This window comes from Psittacula echo (genome assembly GCF_963264785.1).
Source record: "Psittacula echo genome assembly, chromosome: 8".
NCBI lineage: Eukaryota > Metazoa > Chordata > Aves > Psittaciformes > Psittacidae > Psittacula > Psittacula echo.
Genome location: NC_137744.1, coordinates 10,491,754 through 10,505,961, shown reverse-complemented (window position 1 = coordinate 10,505,961; position 14,208 = coordinate 10,491,754). Strand labels below are relative to the sequence as shown.

General features: G+C 50.9%; 1 protein-coding gene across 2 annotated transcripts in view; it reads right to left on the bottom strand.

The window, feature by feature from the left end:
* The window catches only part of LOC308224829 (gamma-aminobutyric acid receptor subunit beta-4), a 71,533-nt gene extending 61,536 nt beyond the window's left edge, over positions 1–9,997 (bottom strand). For both annotated transcript variants that reach the window (XM_080625099.1, XM_080625100.1), the window contains exons 1-2: positions 9,216–9,997; positions 5,199–5,287 (exon numbers count right to left, since the gene is read on the bottom strand). In XM_080625099.1, coding sequence (XP_080481225.1) covers positions 5,199–5,287; positions 9,216–9,295 — 169 coding nt within the window. In that variant the 5' untranslated portion in view covers positions 9,296–9,997. The remainder of the gene's footprint in view (positions 1–5,198; positions 5,288–9,215) is intronic.
* Positions 9,998–14,208: the final 4,211 nt, after the last annotated feature.

Below are 14,208 nucleotides of genomic sequence, written 5' to 3'. Positions count from 1 at the left end.
CCTTGAGGAACAAGCAGGATGTGGAGACAGGCTGGGTCCCAAGAAGGGTGGAGGTGTGATGGAGCAGAAAGGGGCTGAGGGCAGAAGAGGCAAGGGATAGAAAGGAGGGAGTCCAAAATATTGAGGTTAAAGCGCGGTTTGGGTGTCAAGGGAGAGAGGGGTGAGACTGGGCAAAGGTGGTGAGACCTGGGAAGCCAGGTCCATGCCTCAGAACACATGAGGAGCAGGACACAGGCTCATTTCAATCCAAGACCCCATAAGAGCTATTTGTCCTTAGGGAAGTGCGAATTAAAAATAGAGCAGGGAAAGCTGCTGGATCGACAGGCATGAAAACATTAGATTTAGCATGTAAACCTGAGGGCTTCTCGGTCATTCCTTTTTCACCAGGCATTTTCAGACACCGTGCACACCACCCAAGAGAAGCAATATGAACCCTGCACTCTGGGTGGGCTGCAGGCAAGGAGCAGACAATGCTCTCACCTTGCTTTTGGCTAACAAGATCTGTGATCGGTGCTGGGAAACCATAAAAGGTCCCTTTCCATCCATGCCTGGGAAACAGAAGCAAGTCCTTGAAACTCTCACAAAGTTTTGGGCTGGAGATGTTGCACCAACAGAGAGCAGCTGAGTCACTGAGCTCAAGTGGGATCCTCCTGCCATTCCTTCATTTTCCTCTCTACCCTGGGGCAATACAGTCTTCAGTTGCTTGCTGTATTTTTGCTTTCTTTTTTTTTCCTCCTATGGAACTAATGCTTCTGAAAGCAAGTGCCTGAGAGCACTTACAAGATGCTTCTCTGAAAACTCCCTCTCTCCCCCACCCGTGGCCTTGCAATGCTTCCCAGACCTGATCTGCAGCATCCTCTCCTCATCCAGTCCTAACTGGTGAGCATCCTGCTTGGCTTACTGTGGTGTCATTGTTGTGCTCGCAATATACCCACCGAATACTGCCCCTGTACTGTCCATCCCCAAGCCAGGGCCAGCTGGATTTGATCTCCCTTTGAGATACACTGCCATGACCCCTAGAGCTGAGCAGGGTCCCCAGCATTCCCTGCCAAAAGACCTCTCTCTGTATGATTGTTTTTCTTGTACCAGGACAGAGATCTCCCTCTTTAGCAGACCAAAAGCTGTTGTCTCCATCTGTTTTCTACCCTGTAAATCCGTCCTCCAAGGCTGCTATAGATCCTCACCACAATCCTGGCCAAACCCCTTAGATCTGCTTTGAAGTGACCCCCTGCCCTTTCAGTCCCAGGCCATCTCCTTGCTTAGCCCATGAAAACTGTGTTTTGTGGTCCCTACATGTTCCCCATCTCTTCAACATGGTGTGCTACTCTATGGCTTGGGGGACTGTCCAGGGCTCCCCAGGCTGGAAGAATACACAACGTGCACCCCAAGAACTGATGTACCTGCATCACCTTCAACACCAACTCTTCCACTTCACCTCACCTGATGCTTGACCCCCTTAGACTGCCCTCACTGAACGGGGATGTCTTTCTGGAGGAGTTGCTCCCAGATTTTTCCATCACATCCCCATAGCTCCAATTCTCCCCCTTTCTCCCATGTGTCCCCCCCGTTCAGCCCAGCTCCCCACATGAGCACGTCACGCTCACTGCCACAGCACCACCCCTGAGAGCCGACCTGCTCATTGGCCTAATGGGTTTCCAAGGGGGTGGTGGAGAGGGGAGGATAGAGTGTGGCTGATGCTTCCCAGGCACTCAGCTCGGCCCAGAGCTAACGAGGCATCTCCAAATTAAAAAGTGAACTGCAATCCCCAGCAGGCCTGTCCTCCTTTTGGCATTAGTCGGAGTTCTCTTTCTCAAAAACAGGACTGGAGAGCTGCGAGTTGCATTTGAAGCCATCGAAGCACCACATCTTGGGAATGCTGTGGGATGCTGAAACGAAGAGGCCAGGCTGTGGAAGTACTGGCTCTCTTAGAAAGGTTGTGAGGTGTAAGATCTGCCTCACCATGGGAAGGAGCACAAATGGTACATGGGAATAGGCTCTTCCAGTGCCTCTGCATCCAAAGGTACCTCTTGCTCTGCCAGCAGCAACCGTGGAGGAGGCATCCCAGGGTACAAAGGTGGTACCCTGCCTGTAGAGCTGAGCAGGCAGGGATAGTGCACGGGCGATGATGTGGGGAGAGGATGGTAAGAAGGAAACAACTCTCCTATAGGAGGAAGATACAGGGAAAGTAAGCAAGGAAAAGGCTGAGGTGGGAGGGGAGCCCAGTTTATTGCTTTTGTGGGTTGAATTTCTCACATGGGAATCATCTGGGAAGGACCTTTCTCTGCCCACACCTCTGGGGAGCCCAGCACTCCCATTCTGCCCCCAAAGCCCTCATCCTTGAGCTGAAGAGGGCTGAGGGCTCTGTTTTCTAGAGGTGCTCTCTGGAGCAGCTCAGCCTGGCTCACAGACAGCTGAGTGGTATCTGCTTTGTTCCAGTCCTCTCCATTCCAGCTGCAGACAGCTGCCCGTCCATTCAGAGCCCTCCATCACTGCTGGGCCAGCCCTAAGGCACCCCCATGCCATTCCTCCAGGGCATGCAGATCCAAGCAGGACCTGTCACCCTTCTGAGATGTTCTCTTGGCCATTCACAGCTCACCCTGAGTGGACTTCCTGGGACGAGAGCACAAGTGATCTCCTTCCCCAACAGAGATGGCTTACACCCATCTTGCGCAGCTAGAAACCAGCCAAAGGGTGGCAGGCTGGTCCAAGTGGAACATGAGGTGGGCTGCAGGGCAGTGTCCTGGAAAACAGCCCGAGGTGCTGGAAAGCAGGTCCAGCCCAGTCCCATGCATCCCTGAGAGACATACACACACGCTCTAGGGTTTTGCCCAAAGTGTGTCTTTTTCAGCTGCATGCAGTTCTCTGGGGGGAAATTTTGCCTTCACCACAGCAGGGCTCTTGGATGAACTAGAAGCTGCAAAGGCTTCTAGATCCTGGCATGATCCCACAGGATTTCTCCTGGCAACGGATTTGGCCCAAAATCACAGAGAACCAGTGAGCACTTGGGATAGCAGTGGAGCAATGAAACGTCCCCCCCTTTCCCCTAGGCTTGTAACTCTTGCTAAGCTTTCAGAATCACCTTTCAAGCCACCTTCAACTGTAAATGCTGTGGGGACAATTTTAACCAGATAAGCTTATCTTAATAGGGAAGGGGACTAAATGTGCCAAGAGTGAGGGCATCCCTGCACACCAAGCACCATGGCCACTGGTGCTGCCAGCCAGGACTTTGCACTCATGAGCAAAGAGGACAAGAAACAGTGAAAGGCAACAGTGAGATGAGTGCGGGAAGGGGGGTTACCATCATTTTTCTATTTCTCTGCTTGAGTATATGAAAATGTAGCTTGTACTTTGGGAATTCAAAGTAGAATCAAATAAACTGCAATGTTTGCCCAACAACATGCACTTTATAGCTGAGAAGGATGCCAAGCCCAGCATGTTCATTGCACAGACCCATGCAGGGTCAGCAGCACGTGTGCCCTGCCCAGGTTGAGGGAAGGGGTGGTCTGTGTATTGGGTGCTGCAGGGACCTGCCATCAGAGCACATAGGCTGTGAAATGCACCTGAACTGATGGACCTCTATCCGCATGGCTCCCTGCTGCACCCCTCTGCTCTGTGCCTCCGCGGAGCTGGACCACCTACTGTTTTACTGTATCAGAATCATCTCAGTGGCTTACAAGATGGTTTTCTTGCAGTTTTTATGTCATCTCTGCAGTTCTCCCCCTCATAAAATGTGACTGCACCAATTCCTGTGATTGGGACTGTTGAGCTAATAGGGACATTTCATGTTTCTTAAACAGAGCTAATAAATCAAATCCACCCATATCCTGTATCCAAAGGAGAGAAGGGAGTGGGGGGATTCGTGTTTCCTTGCAGAGCACTACAAGCCCCTCTGAAACGGTTCCCACTGCACTGAAGTGACCTCCCAGATGCCCCTGAGCGCTACAGAGGTATGAACATCTCCCAAAGCCCAAAGTCCTCCATCAAGCCAAGGTCCAGCAGCTCTGAGTGCTGCCACCTGAAAGCCCCTGTTCCACCCCAGGATAGAGCGTGATGGGGACTGTGTACATGTAGAGAGAATGCAGCCTCTGATGAAGGGTAAAGGGCAGTCAGTGGATGGGGGGAAGTTTGAGCAGGTTGCGGGGAGACCAGAAGCTTCAGGGAGAGACAGGTTTGTTCATGGGGTCATGAGAAACTGGAATACGCTGGGGTGACTTTAAAATCTGATTAAATCAATGACCATATTCCTCCACCCCCAGCTTCAAGGAACTCTGGATTAGACCCCTTGAGAGAAAACTCTTCCCTTGCATCACCATGGAACTGGCCCTGGCATCTCTCCTCCTTGTGAGCAAAAGCATGAATCTGCTTCCCAGCAGTCATCTGGAGAAGGACATCTCTACGTGGTTCCTGTTCTCCTGCAGGCTGAAGATCTCCCAGTCCCACACATCTCCTTGTGAGGAGGAAAAAGCATTGCCCAGAAAAGACTGAAAACAGCCAAGCTCGGCAGGCTGGAGACAGAAGTCCTCCAAACCCCCCTCCCTGTGCTGTCAGCTGTGGTTCTCCACTGCCCACTCCTCTCCAACAAATGGTCCTCAAACGTACCCGGGAATATGACAGAACCCAAGGTTTATCCCCCAGGATGAGAAAGAGAAAGCCCTTCCCATTCTCCTTTCTGCTCACAGGACTCAAGAGAGGAATTGCAGATCCTTGCATCTCCTACTGAATAGCAGCCAGGACACCAGCTCCCAGGGAATATTTTATCCCATATTGTTGCTTGAAAGGGCAGCCTGGCAGAGCAACCAACAGCCCAGCATTCACCCCAATCCTCTGCAGGGAAAAGAGCCAAAATAAATGGCAATGGGAACAGAAGTGGAGAAAGTGATGACCTGGAGTCTGTGATGGAGGGAAGTTTGGAGTAAAGGAAAAGCAGGGTCTCTGTCCCAGCAAAATGTCCTCAGGGACATCATGCTATGGACAACCCAATTGTGTGCAGGAATGGGTGACAGTGGGAGGAGAGGAGCCAGTGAGAGGAGGGAAACCAGGGGAGAAGAAGGAAAGGTGAGGGAGAAGGCAAGAAGGAGTTGAGGGCTAGCAAATGAAGGGAGGAGATGTCAGATGGGAGTGTTTCAGGAGGCCAAGCTGGCAGCACGGACACAGGGCAGCCCCCGTGCTCTGCTCCCTGCGACTGGCCATCACCATACCTCCAAAGTCAGGCCTGAGGCGGACGTCATAGCCCTTCAGCAGTTTGTCCACAATCTCTTTCACCACAGAAATATTCCCAGTGGATGGGCTGAAAGACAAAAGAAGAGAGTCCTCATCATCCCTTGTGCCATCCTGGCCCGGCAGCACTGCCGCAGCGTCCCTTGTGCCCCTTGGCACCAAAGCTCCTGTGTGTGCTACAGACACCCAGCTCACTCATGTTTAATGTCCCTGCACAGGTCTTGGCCTGCACACGAGCCCCAGCGGGCTGTTAGGGCTCCTAAGCCATCCTGGGGGATGACACAGGAGTCTCAGCAGTATTTTGGCTCTTCTGTGGCTCACCCTGACTCCTGAGTACCACAAACTCCATCCCCCTGCACTCCAGCCCGGTGTGTGCCTGCATCCCAGCAGTGCCATCAGGCTGGTGCATCCCTCAATGTGGGCACCACTCACCACACTCACTCTTCCTGGCCACTGACACACACATTTGGGGTGCCTCACTGTGCCCTTCTCATGCGTGGGTGCACACACACACACACAGAGGCAGAAATTGTCCTTTCTGTTCCACCAAGGTGTGCATTGGGTGGCTTCAGCCGATCTCTTGCAGAGCTCACTCCCTTTGGCTTCCGTGCTGGGCATTTGCTCTTGGTCTCACCCTGCACTGCATGGACTGGTCACACAATGAGTTCTCCACTACATGAGTCCCCCCCAGCAGTTACCCTGCACTGTCACACACCCCAGTGCAATCTCTGCTTCTCCGTGCACCCAGGTATTTCTTTATATTATTGAAGTAAAGGAAAAAAGCATGCTACTTTAGTCCTACGGCCTCAACATACAGCTGATCTTTGGAGTGCAAAAATGCCTTTTCTGTCACTCAGCATCATTGTGGCTTCTTAGCAACACGAATCAAGAGACAGAGGCAGGGGAGGAGAGTCCATTTTCCCCTCTTTGTGCCAGAGCAGCGATCCTTTCCCTGCCGACCCCATGACTTGCACTCAGGAGGGGCATCTGTCCTCCCTAACACCAATCCAGCCATTTCGGAAAGAAGGGAGCTTCTTCTAAAAACAGCCCAAGAGCCAAAGCAAAACTGAAGGTGGGAAACCAGAAAGCAGAGGATACTAATGAACCTATTCAGCACTGCGGGGTATATAGGTTTTCTGCCTGAATACCCAGCCTCTGTGCCACCCTCATTCCCTGCTTTGCATGAGAATAGAGACCCTGCTGGTGATAACTGCTGCTCTTTGCAGTCACCCACCACAACAGCATGTCTCCCTGTCAACACCACCTCCCACATCCATCCAAGTCAAGCTGGAAAGCTGCACCATAGCACTACCACTGCCAGCCAGCCCCGTGCCTCACTGGACACAGGGGTTTGCACTGACATGCCCGTGTGTCTGCACACACATAGACAGACACACAGACTTGCTCTCCTGATGGTACGAAGGATGTTTGGACTCCTGCCTATACACACAGAGATACAGACACATGAAGGTGCTGGAGCTCTAGGATACAGCTGTGATAAGTGCACAAATGTGTGTACATGCGTGTGATGATACCCAAGTCTGTGTGAAGCTTACTGTGGGTGCAGATCTTGCTTGGGTTGTGGAAGTGTTCAAGGCCAGGTTGCTTGAAGCAACCTGCTTTAGTGGAAGGTGTCCCTGCCCATGGCAGGCAGGTTGGAACTGGATGAGCTTTAAGGTCCCTTCCAACCCAGTCTCTCCATACTGGTGTAGGTGGAGGTATGTGGGACCACTGGGAAGTCTGGGCGTGCGTTAAGGCTCTGGATGCACAGGCCGTGTATGTGCAGGGATTTCTCAACGGAACAGGGATGTGCAAATGTGAGACAGCACACTTCCCAGGCCAGCTTTGGTGCATGGACAAACCATTCAGCTCAGTGACGAAGGCTGTGTGTGTGGAATGTTTGAGCAACGTTCCTGAGTGTGCAACTCAGAGGGGTACAGCTCTTCACTGCATTGCTTTAATCACTGTAAAAAGGCCAGAGAGGGGCACACAGGTGAACATCTTCACCACACTGTGTCTAGGCTGGCAAGGCCCACTTCACCTGTGGGTTTCTATGCAGGTATGTGAGGTTTTGCAACATGCTTATATACATATGATCATCGTGGATGGATAGTGTGCACCAGTATCTGTTCATCTCTAGACCGTCATTCCCAGGTACATAGATTTACATAGTCATAATTTCCATATTCATAATATAGACACTATGTATTTCTCAAGGGATTTAGACACTTCGGTAGAGCTTCACATGGGACATAAACTCAGGAATCAGTGTCACCTCCTTAATACAGGCAGGGAAATTGAGACAGAGGCAGTAACCAATGTGCCAGGGGCCCTGCAGAGCGGAAAAGTGGGAAGAGGGATATAGGGCCTCTTTCCTCCTCATCAGCTACAAGTTGGCCCAGTGAGGACATCCACTGCCACCCTGAACAAGGGCAAGGCCTCTTGCCTCTTGGTGCTCTTTTTGATCCAAAAGGCCATGTTCCCCCTGCTGAACAGGCAAGCCCAGCTGCGAGCAAGCAGCTGCATTTAAGTGCTATTCCTGGCAAATGTGGGTCTGCATCCGCTCAGGGAGCACGTTCATCCAGCCCGTGAACTGGATTTTTTAATGCTGTGTCCCTGACTCTGTGGGTGTGCGTGTGCTTTGCATATGCACATACACTTGCAGCCAAACGTCTACATACATGTGCACTGTGCTGCTGTCTGGGATGTGTGGGAGCAGCTGAAGGCATGTGCGCACGGGAGAGTGTTTTGTCTCCAAGGTGTACAGATATACATGCAGACTACAGGTGAGTAGCAGCCCTGGACATAAGCAGATATAAACACACATGCAAGGTCATGTCTGAGCACAGGCTTTTGATATGGGCATTGCTTGGACACTGCCTCTTAAGCATGCTGGTGTATGTGTCCATACACAGTGGAACCAGGCATGAATGGTGTGGGTAAAGTGGCACGAATCTGCGCATGTGCGTGTTTATAACTATGGGAACATAAATCTTTGTATATAGAGATCTGCAAAGGACCTGCGTGTGTGCGTCGGGAACACACTGCTCAGTGTGCCCGGCTGAGCAAGGAAATGCCACAGCTCCCCTCCCAGCAGGCTTCATGCACACCGTCATCACAGAGGTACAAACCCACCTGCATGTGGGAGCAGGGACGACAAGGAGGAGTAGGCAGTGCTACTCCTGTGTGTGAAGGCAGTGGATAAATGCTTGTGTCGGAGCAAACAGGTGTTCTCCGTACACCTTGTCCAGGCTGGATGGGTGCCTGGATCACTCGGAGTGCTCCAGGCATAAGCCGGGAATAGCTGCAGCTTGAGTATGCGGGGTATTAGTGCAGATTTGCATGCCTACACGCAGAGCAGGTCAAGCGTGCTGTGCTCTGTAGGTGTGTTGTGAAACATGTGTGTGCACTCGAACAGGCATGGATGAATGCACACATGCAGGGATGTATCTGAACGCCTCGCACCCACAGATGATGATGTTGCATGCCGTAAACCTGCAGGGAGGCACAGACATTGCCTTCACTACACCGCAGAGCCAGGGCTGTGTTACAGGCTGGATGTGCGTGTGTGCTGTATGTGTGCGCTGTGTGTGCAGACACAGGCACAGCCAAGACAGCCCTGTGCCGGGTGCGTATGCACACAGCTCAGTGCCATGCACTCCTTCAGCTCCCACAGACACCATGTTACACAGCAAAACGTTTCATTTTGCCATTTTCCCTCAGGTCACGTACTGGGACCAGGGGGGAGGATGCGCTGCAAGTGGGCTGCGAGGTGGGCTCCATCTGCAGAAAGCCTGTACCACATCTCATGTATGAGCATCCCTCCTCCTCCTAAAATGACACAGGCTGGGAAATAACAACAGTAGACAGCAGGGGAAGCGATTTGGGGAAAGAAACCCCCCTCCACTTTCCCCCGTACAGATTGATGGAGAAAACCCCCAACTAAACAAACCCTGGATCAGCCCCCCGTCCCTGCAGCCTGGGATCGCAATCCTTACCTTTGCGCACAGCAGGCGAGACAAAGAGCTGCTAAAGCAGAGACAATTCCACTCAATCTGTCTGCCTGAAATGTCCACATTTCCACAAAGACAAAGGAGGAAAAAAAAATCTTTGGAGGGGAGGGGAAAGAAGGATGGATCTTCTGAAATCCCCCTCCAAAAAAAGGGGGGGAGGGAAAAAAGAAACCAACCCCCCCCAGGCAATGATTTCCTAGAGAAAAAGAATAATGAAAAAACCCCTAAAAAATATGGGGGAAAAATATCCCCCCCCCCCCCCCTTCCTTCAGTGCCAGTCAAAGAATTCGTTTCTTCTTCCTTTCAGCATCCTCTCAACAAGAGACATCCTCTGGCAATGGAGAAAATCCCAAGAGAAAGAAAAATAAATTGCCCCAAAATGGGCTCAGCAGAACGCGAAGTGGAATCTCACAGGTACGAGGGAGAGGGGGAAAAAGGAGAAAAAAAAGGAAAAGAAAAAAAAAAGAAAAAGAAAAAAGAACTCAGCGTCCCCCGAGCACTCCACTTGGATTATTTTTCCTCCTGCTCTTTTGCCATCCGGTTCTGCAGATGTTGCATGGCTCCTGCTACCCACCTTCAGAGGAGGAGGAGGAGAAAGAGTGTGTGTGTGTGTGTGTGTGTGTGTGCGTGTGTGTTAGGGGGGAGGCGTACGTTATCTAGCAATATGATTTTATTCTGGATTTTACCTACTTGCTCCCCCTTCCCTCTTTATTTTCCGAGGGGAAAGGGAAGCAATCCAGCCCCACTGTGCAGTTCTTTTATTATAGGGAAATCTCAGCCTTGTCACTTGGAAGGTTTGGGGCTTTTTCTAAAAGGGTTAAAGAAAAGGAAAAACAAATGCAACCCAGAAAAGAAATAAATAGATCTATGCATGTGTAGAAAATGAATAAATCCCTGTCTGCAGAGAGAGCTGCTCTCCGAGGGAGGACTGGATGTCTCCCTAGTGCTGTTGCCGCAGCTCCTGTGGAGTTTTGCTGCTCATTGCAAAGTCACAAGAGGAGGGGAGGAGAGAGAAGGGAGTTTGTGGATGGGGAGGGGGACACTCCGACTAACTGGGATCCTGACGTCATGGCTGACAACGTTAACCCCTGCTGCCTTGCAGAGGGGATTTTTTCTTTCTCTTTTGACCAGGGAGGTGGGAGCAGGGAAGAAGATGGGAAAGGTGCTGGCATTTGGGCAAGTGGGGGGACGTGCCTCTGAAAGAGTAGCTCAGCTGCAAGCACTGATGGGTGCTGTGGTTGCCTGAAATAGTGGGATCAGCAAAGGCTGAACTTCTTCCTTCAGCCACAGAGATAAGAAGGAAGGTGATTTACTGAGACTCTTTCCATGCCAGGGGGCAGAGTGGCCTCCTCCTGGGATACTGGGGAAGAGTTGAAGCCTCTGATGGGGCTGGAAACTTCCCTAGGTCAGGGAAGCCCAGCTCAGCAGGGATGCTCAACTTTCCCTGAAGGGTGCTGTTATGGGTACAATACAGTTTGTGGGAATAGGAAGCCTGAAATTCCAGAAATGCTGCTGAGGACCATCTCCTGGTGCTGTGGCTTTGCCTGCTAACATGGTAACAGCCATTGAAATCTTCACAGTCACATTCTCCTGTGCATCAGATTCTCATCTTTATCTTAAAAAAAGTAATATAATTAAAGACCTCTACATCACATAAGCAGTAATGTATTTCCATGGAGAATTTTTTCCTAGAAAAAAGAAGAGACCCAGCAGCACTTTGAACGCAGAGCAGAAGCCGTGGCTGAAGGAGGAAATGTCTGAGCTCTCGCACCAGGACCATCCCATGTGCCATCTCCTCTATATCTGCCTGGCAGCTCCAGGGCAGATCCTCTAAGCAGGTAAGTCTCCATTCCCCTGGTGCTGGCTGGCAGCTGTGTGTGAATGATCTCCAAACCCTTCTTGGCCAAGAGGGAAGATCTGATGTGTCACTGCAGCTGGGCACGACTAGGTCCAACATGCCTCTGAAGAGGCACAGGGCAATGCACAGTGGCCACTGGGCGGCAGCCTTGTCCTGCCCTTCCCTGCAGGAAGATCAGTGGCAGCCCTGGCTCTGGGGCTCATAGTGCTCTCTTCCCTAACGTTTGAGTACTCTGCCTCTCCTTCTCCCAAAAAGGGGGATGGAAAGTGACCACTTTGAAAAGCCCCACCATTGCAGGCCAGACGGAGCTGTTGCAATGCACAGACATTAAAACAAGGAAAAGCTGGGTTGTGTGATGCACTGTGCTGGTGTCACAGCTCAGGCCCTGTCCCAGCAGGGAGGTCCTGAGGGCAGCCAACATGTGAACCTTGTGGGGACAAGGAAGGCTCAGGGAAGGTTTTGCATCTACAACACAGCTGTGGTAGAGCGCATCTTCTCACCTGCTGCTGAGGCTGGCGGAATATGATCTCTGCTTGGTTTAGAGCCTGGACCACTCCTGCTCCTTCAGACCCCTGGGAGTTAAGCTCAGAGCAGATAAATGGCACTTGTCACATGCCAGCGAATGTGTCTGTGGGTGCTGGGATGAAGCACGCTACCCACAGGCATTGGCTGCACACCGCTCACTGGGGCTTCCCAGGCTGCAGTTAGATGTAGGGATTCAACCATGACATCCAGCTATGTCTGGTGGTCTTTAGCTGTTTCGTAGCCCCAAGCAATCACTGCCTGTTTGCCTAGGCTTTTGGTGCTGGACTGACTGCTGTGCCAAGGGTGCATGCCCTCAGATGTGCCCTAGCTTTGACATGCCCTGGTCCCAAGAGTAATACATGTTTTGCCAACTTCCCCAAAGCTTGTGACTCCCTGGTTCCTGTAGCTGAGGGGCTCATCTTTGCTAAGGGGCTGTGGGAAATCGAGCCAAAACAATAGTTTCCTTTTATGCCTGTTGAAGAAGAGGAACCAGCCCAGCAGACATGGACTGTGCTTGGCCAGGCTCAACCCCAGACATTTCCACAGGGCAATTTGTCTCCTGTGTGATCACTTGTGCCTCACCTGGTGTTCCTGGCTCTGCAACACAAGGTACAGCCAGCCATGGCACAAATATGCCAGGGTCCTGCAAGATCTCCTCAAGTACATGGGTACAACTGGGAGCCCTGAGCCTGGAATGAGCTGCCTCAGTGCCTCTCGGGTGCCAGTGATTGTACAGGTACAGTATTTACCTCATCCGCTGCTGCCAGCACAGAGGTCTCCTGGCAGCAGAGTGTTTCTGAAACACTTACTCTGAATTAAGCTGCTGGGTACCAGGGAGAAGCTCTTGGGGAAATGAGAAGCATTTGCTTCTGCGATGGCTCTGGGCACCAGAGACCCCATTTAGCCCCTCCTGGGTCCTTCTAGTCCTCCCTTTTCTGGCCCCTTAGTACTGCTCTCTCCCACCAGCTATGATTGCATGTTACTGGCTAAAAGGTAAGGGGAAAGCAAATGCCAGAGGCATACCTGAAGAGGAAAAATTACACTCACAAATGGTGACATTTGTGCTTGCAACTTCATCCAGTCGGGAGCGGAAACCGTGTCACATGAATTGTCTGACCACTCAGCCACAACGGGAAACTCTGGAAAGCCGGTTGCTCAACAGTGAATGCATTCAAAGCAGCTGTGGTGTGCTCTTCAATAATCTACCTGAAGCCATGTTCATAAACAAAGTACTGCTTCGGAATTAGTCACCCATCTCTGCTGAGTCTCATTAAGGCTGATGCACATTGACACATGATGATGCTTGCTGAGGTGTTTGTTTCTTGCCTCTGGAAGATGGTCATCCTTGAGCCCCTCTAGGAATCCCAAGTGCTGGGTATCCCTCCCCTCTGGGGCTGTCTGCTCTCTAACAAGAGCCCAGCAAAGGGTTTTTATAAGGTTCATATTCTGAGTCTAAAAAGAGCTCGAGAAACTGCTGGGAATGATGTGCTGTGGCTGTAATCACCCTGAAGAAGCCATGGAGGATTGTGTTCATAGCCGTTTGCTCTTCTCCACTATTAAATCATTTGTTTTCACTCCTCTCTTACTTGTTGCTGTGCTGCAAGCTCCACACGCTGACCTCCCTTCTTATCCTGTGGCCTCCACTGACTCCAAGTTAGAGTCCTTGTGACAGTGTTGTGCCAAAAACCTCTTATGGTCTATATGGTCTTATGGCTTATGGTCTATAGCCACCAGAGATAGGGCATTTTACCTTTTTTCTTTACTTTTTCCCCCTTTTTCTTTTTTTTTTTTTTCTTCTTTTCTCTATGGTGTCTAGCAATTGAGCGCTTGCTGGGTCTTCATCTGTGTCCTACCTCCACCTTTGGGTTCATGGCATGAGGGAGAAGAATCAGTGCTGTCCTGAGAGCTTTGCATGTGTAAAGCAGTGAGACAGTGAATCAGTGTCTCTGCCTTTTAGGAAAAATAGGGAAAGAGGAAGGCTGAGCTTTACCAGCACCAAAGGATGCTTTAAACCTCCTCTCCAAGCATTCAGATGCACTCAGCAAATAGATTTCAGTAGAAAGTATCTAACATTAGGAAATACCATAATTGGAACTAGTGCTAGGGAGCACCCAGAACACAGGCGTACCAGTACCACTTAGCTGTGTTGCTTCCTGCCCCAGGAGGTTTCATGTGTTCCTCTTGCTGAAGGAGGGAATGAGGAGCTCTTTCCCTTGCCATCACGATTGTCACTAAGTGCTACTTTTACCAAGGGCTTACCATCAAGGTGTAAAATCTTTCTGGTCACCTCTCCCTGCTGGCAGGGTGGCTCTTCTGCCAACCCAGCAACTCACAGCAGAAGATGGTTTTTCTTCTTAAGCAAAAAAAGAATGAGAAAAGAGAAGGGAAAGCAAAACAAACCAGGCACTAAAGTTTAATAACAGCCCAGCAGGAAGGGAGAACAGTCTTGGAGCCAGCATTTCTGTGTGGAAGGTGGAAAACACCCTGAAAGTAAATGAAGTGTACCTTCATGAGGTGGAAAGAGAGGTGGAATAGAAGTTTTCCCACCTGGTGTAGCAAACAGCTGCTGTCTCTTGCTGCAACTGAACTCAGCAA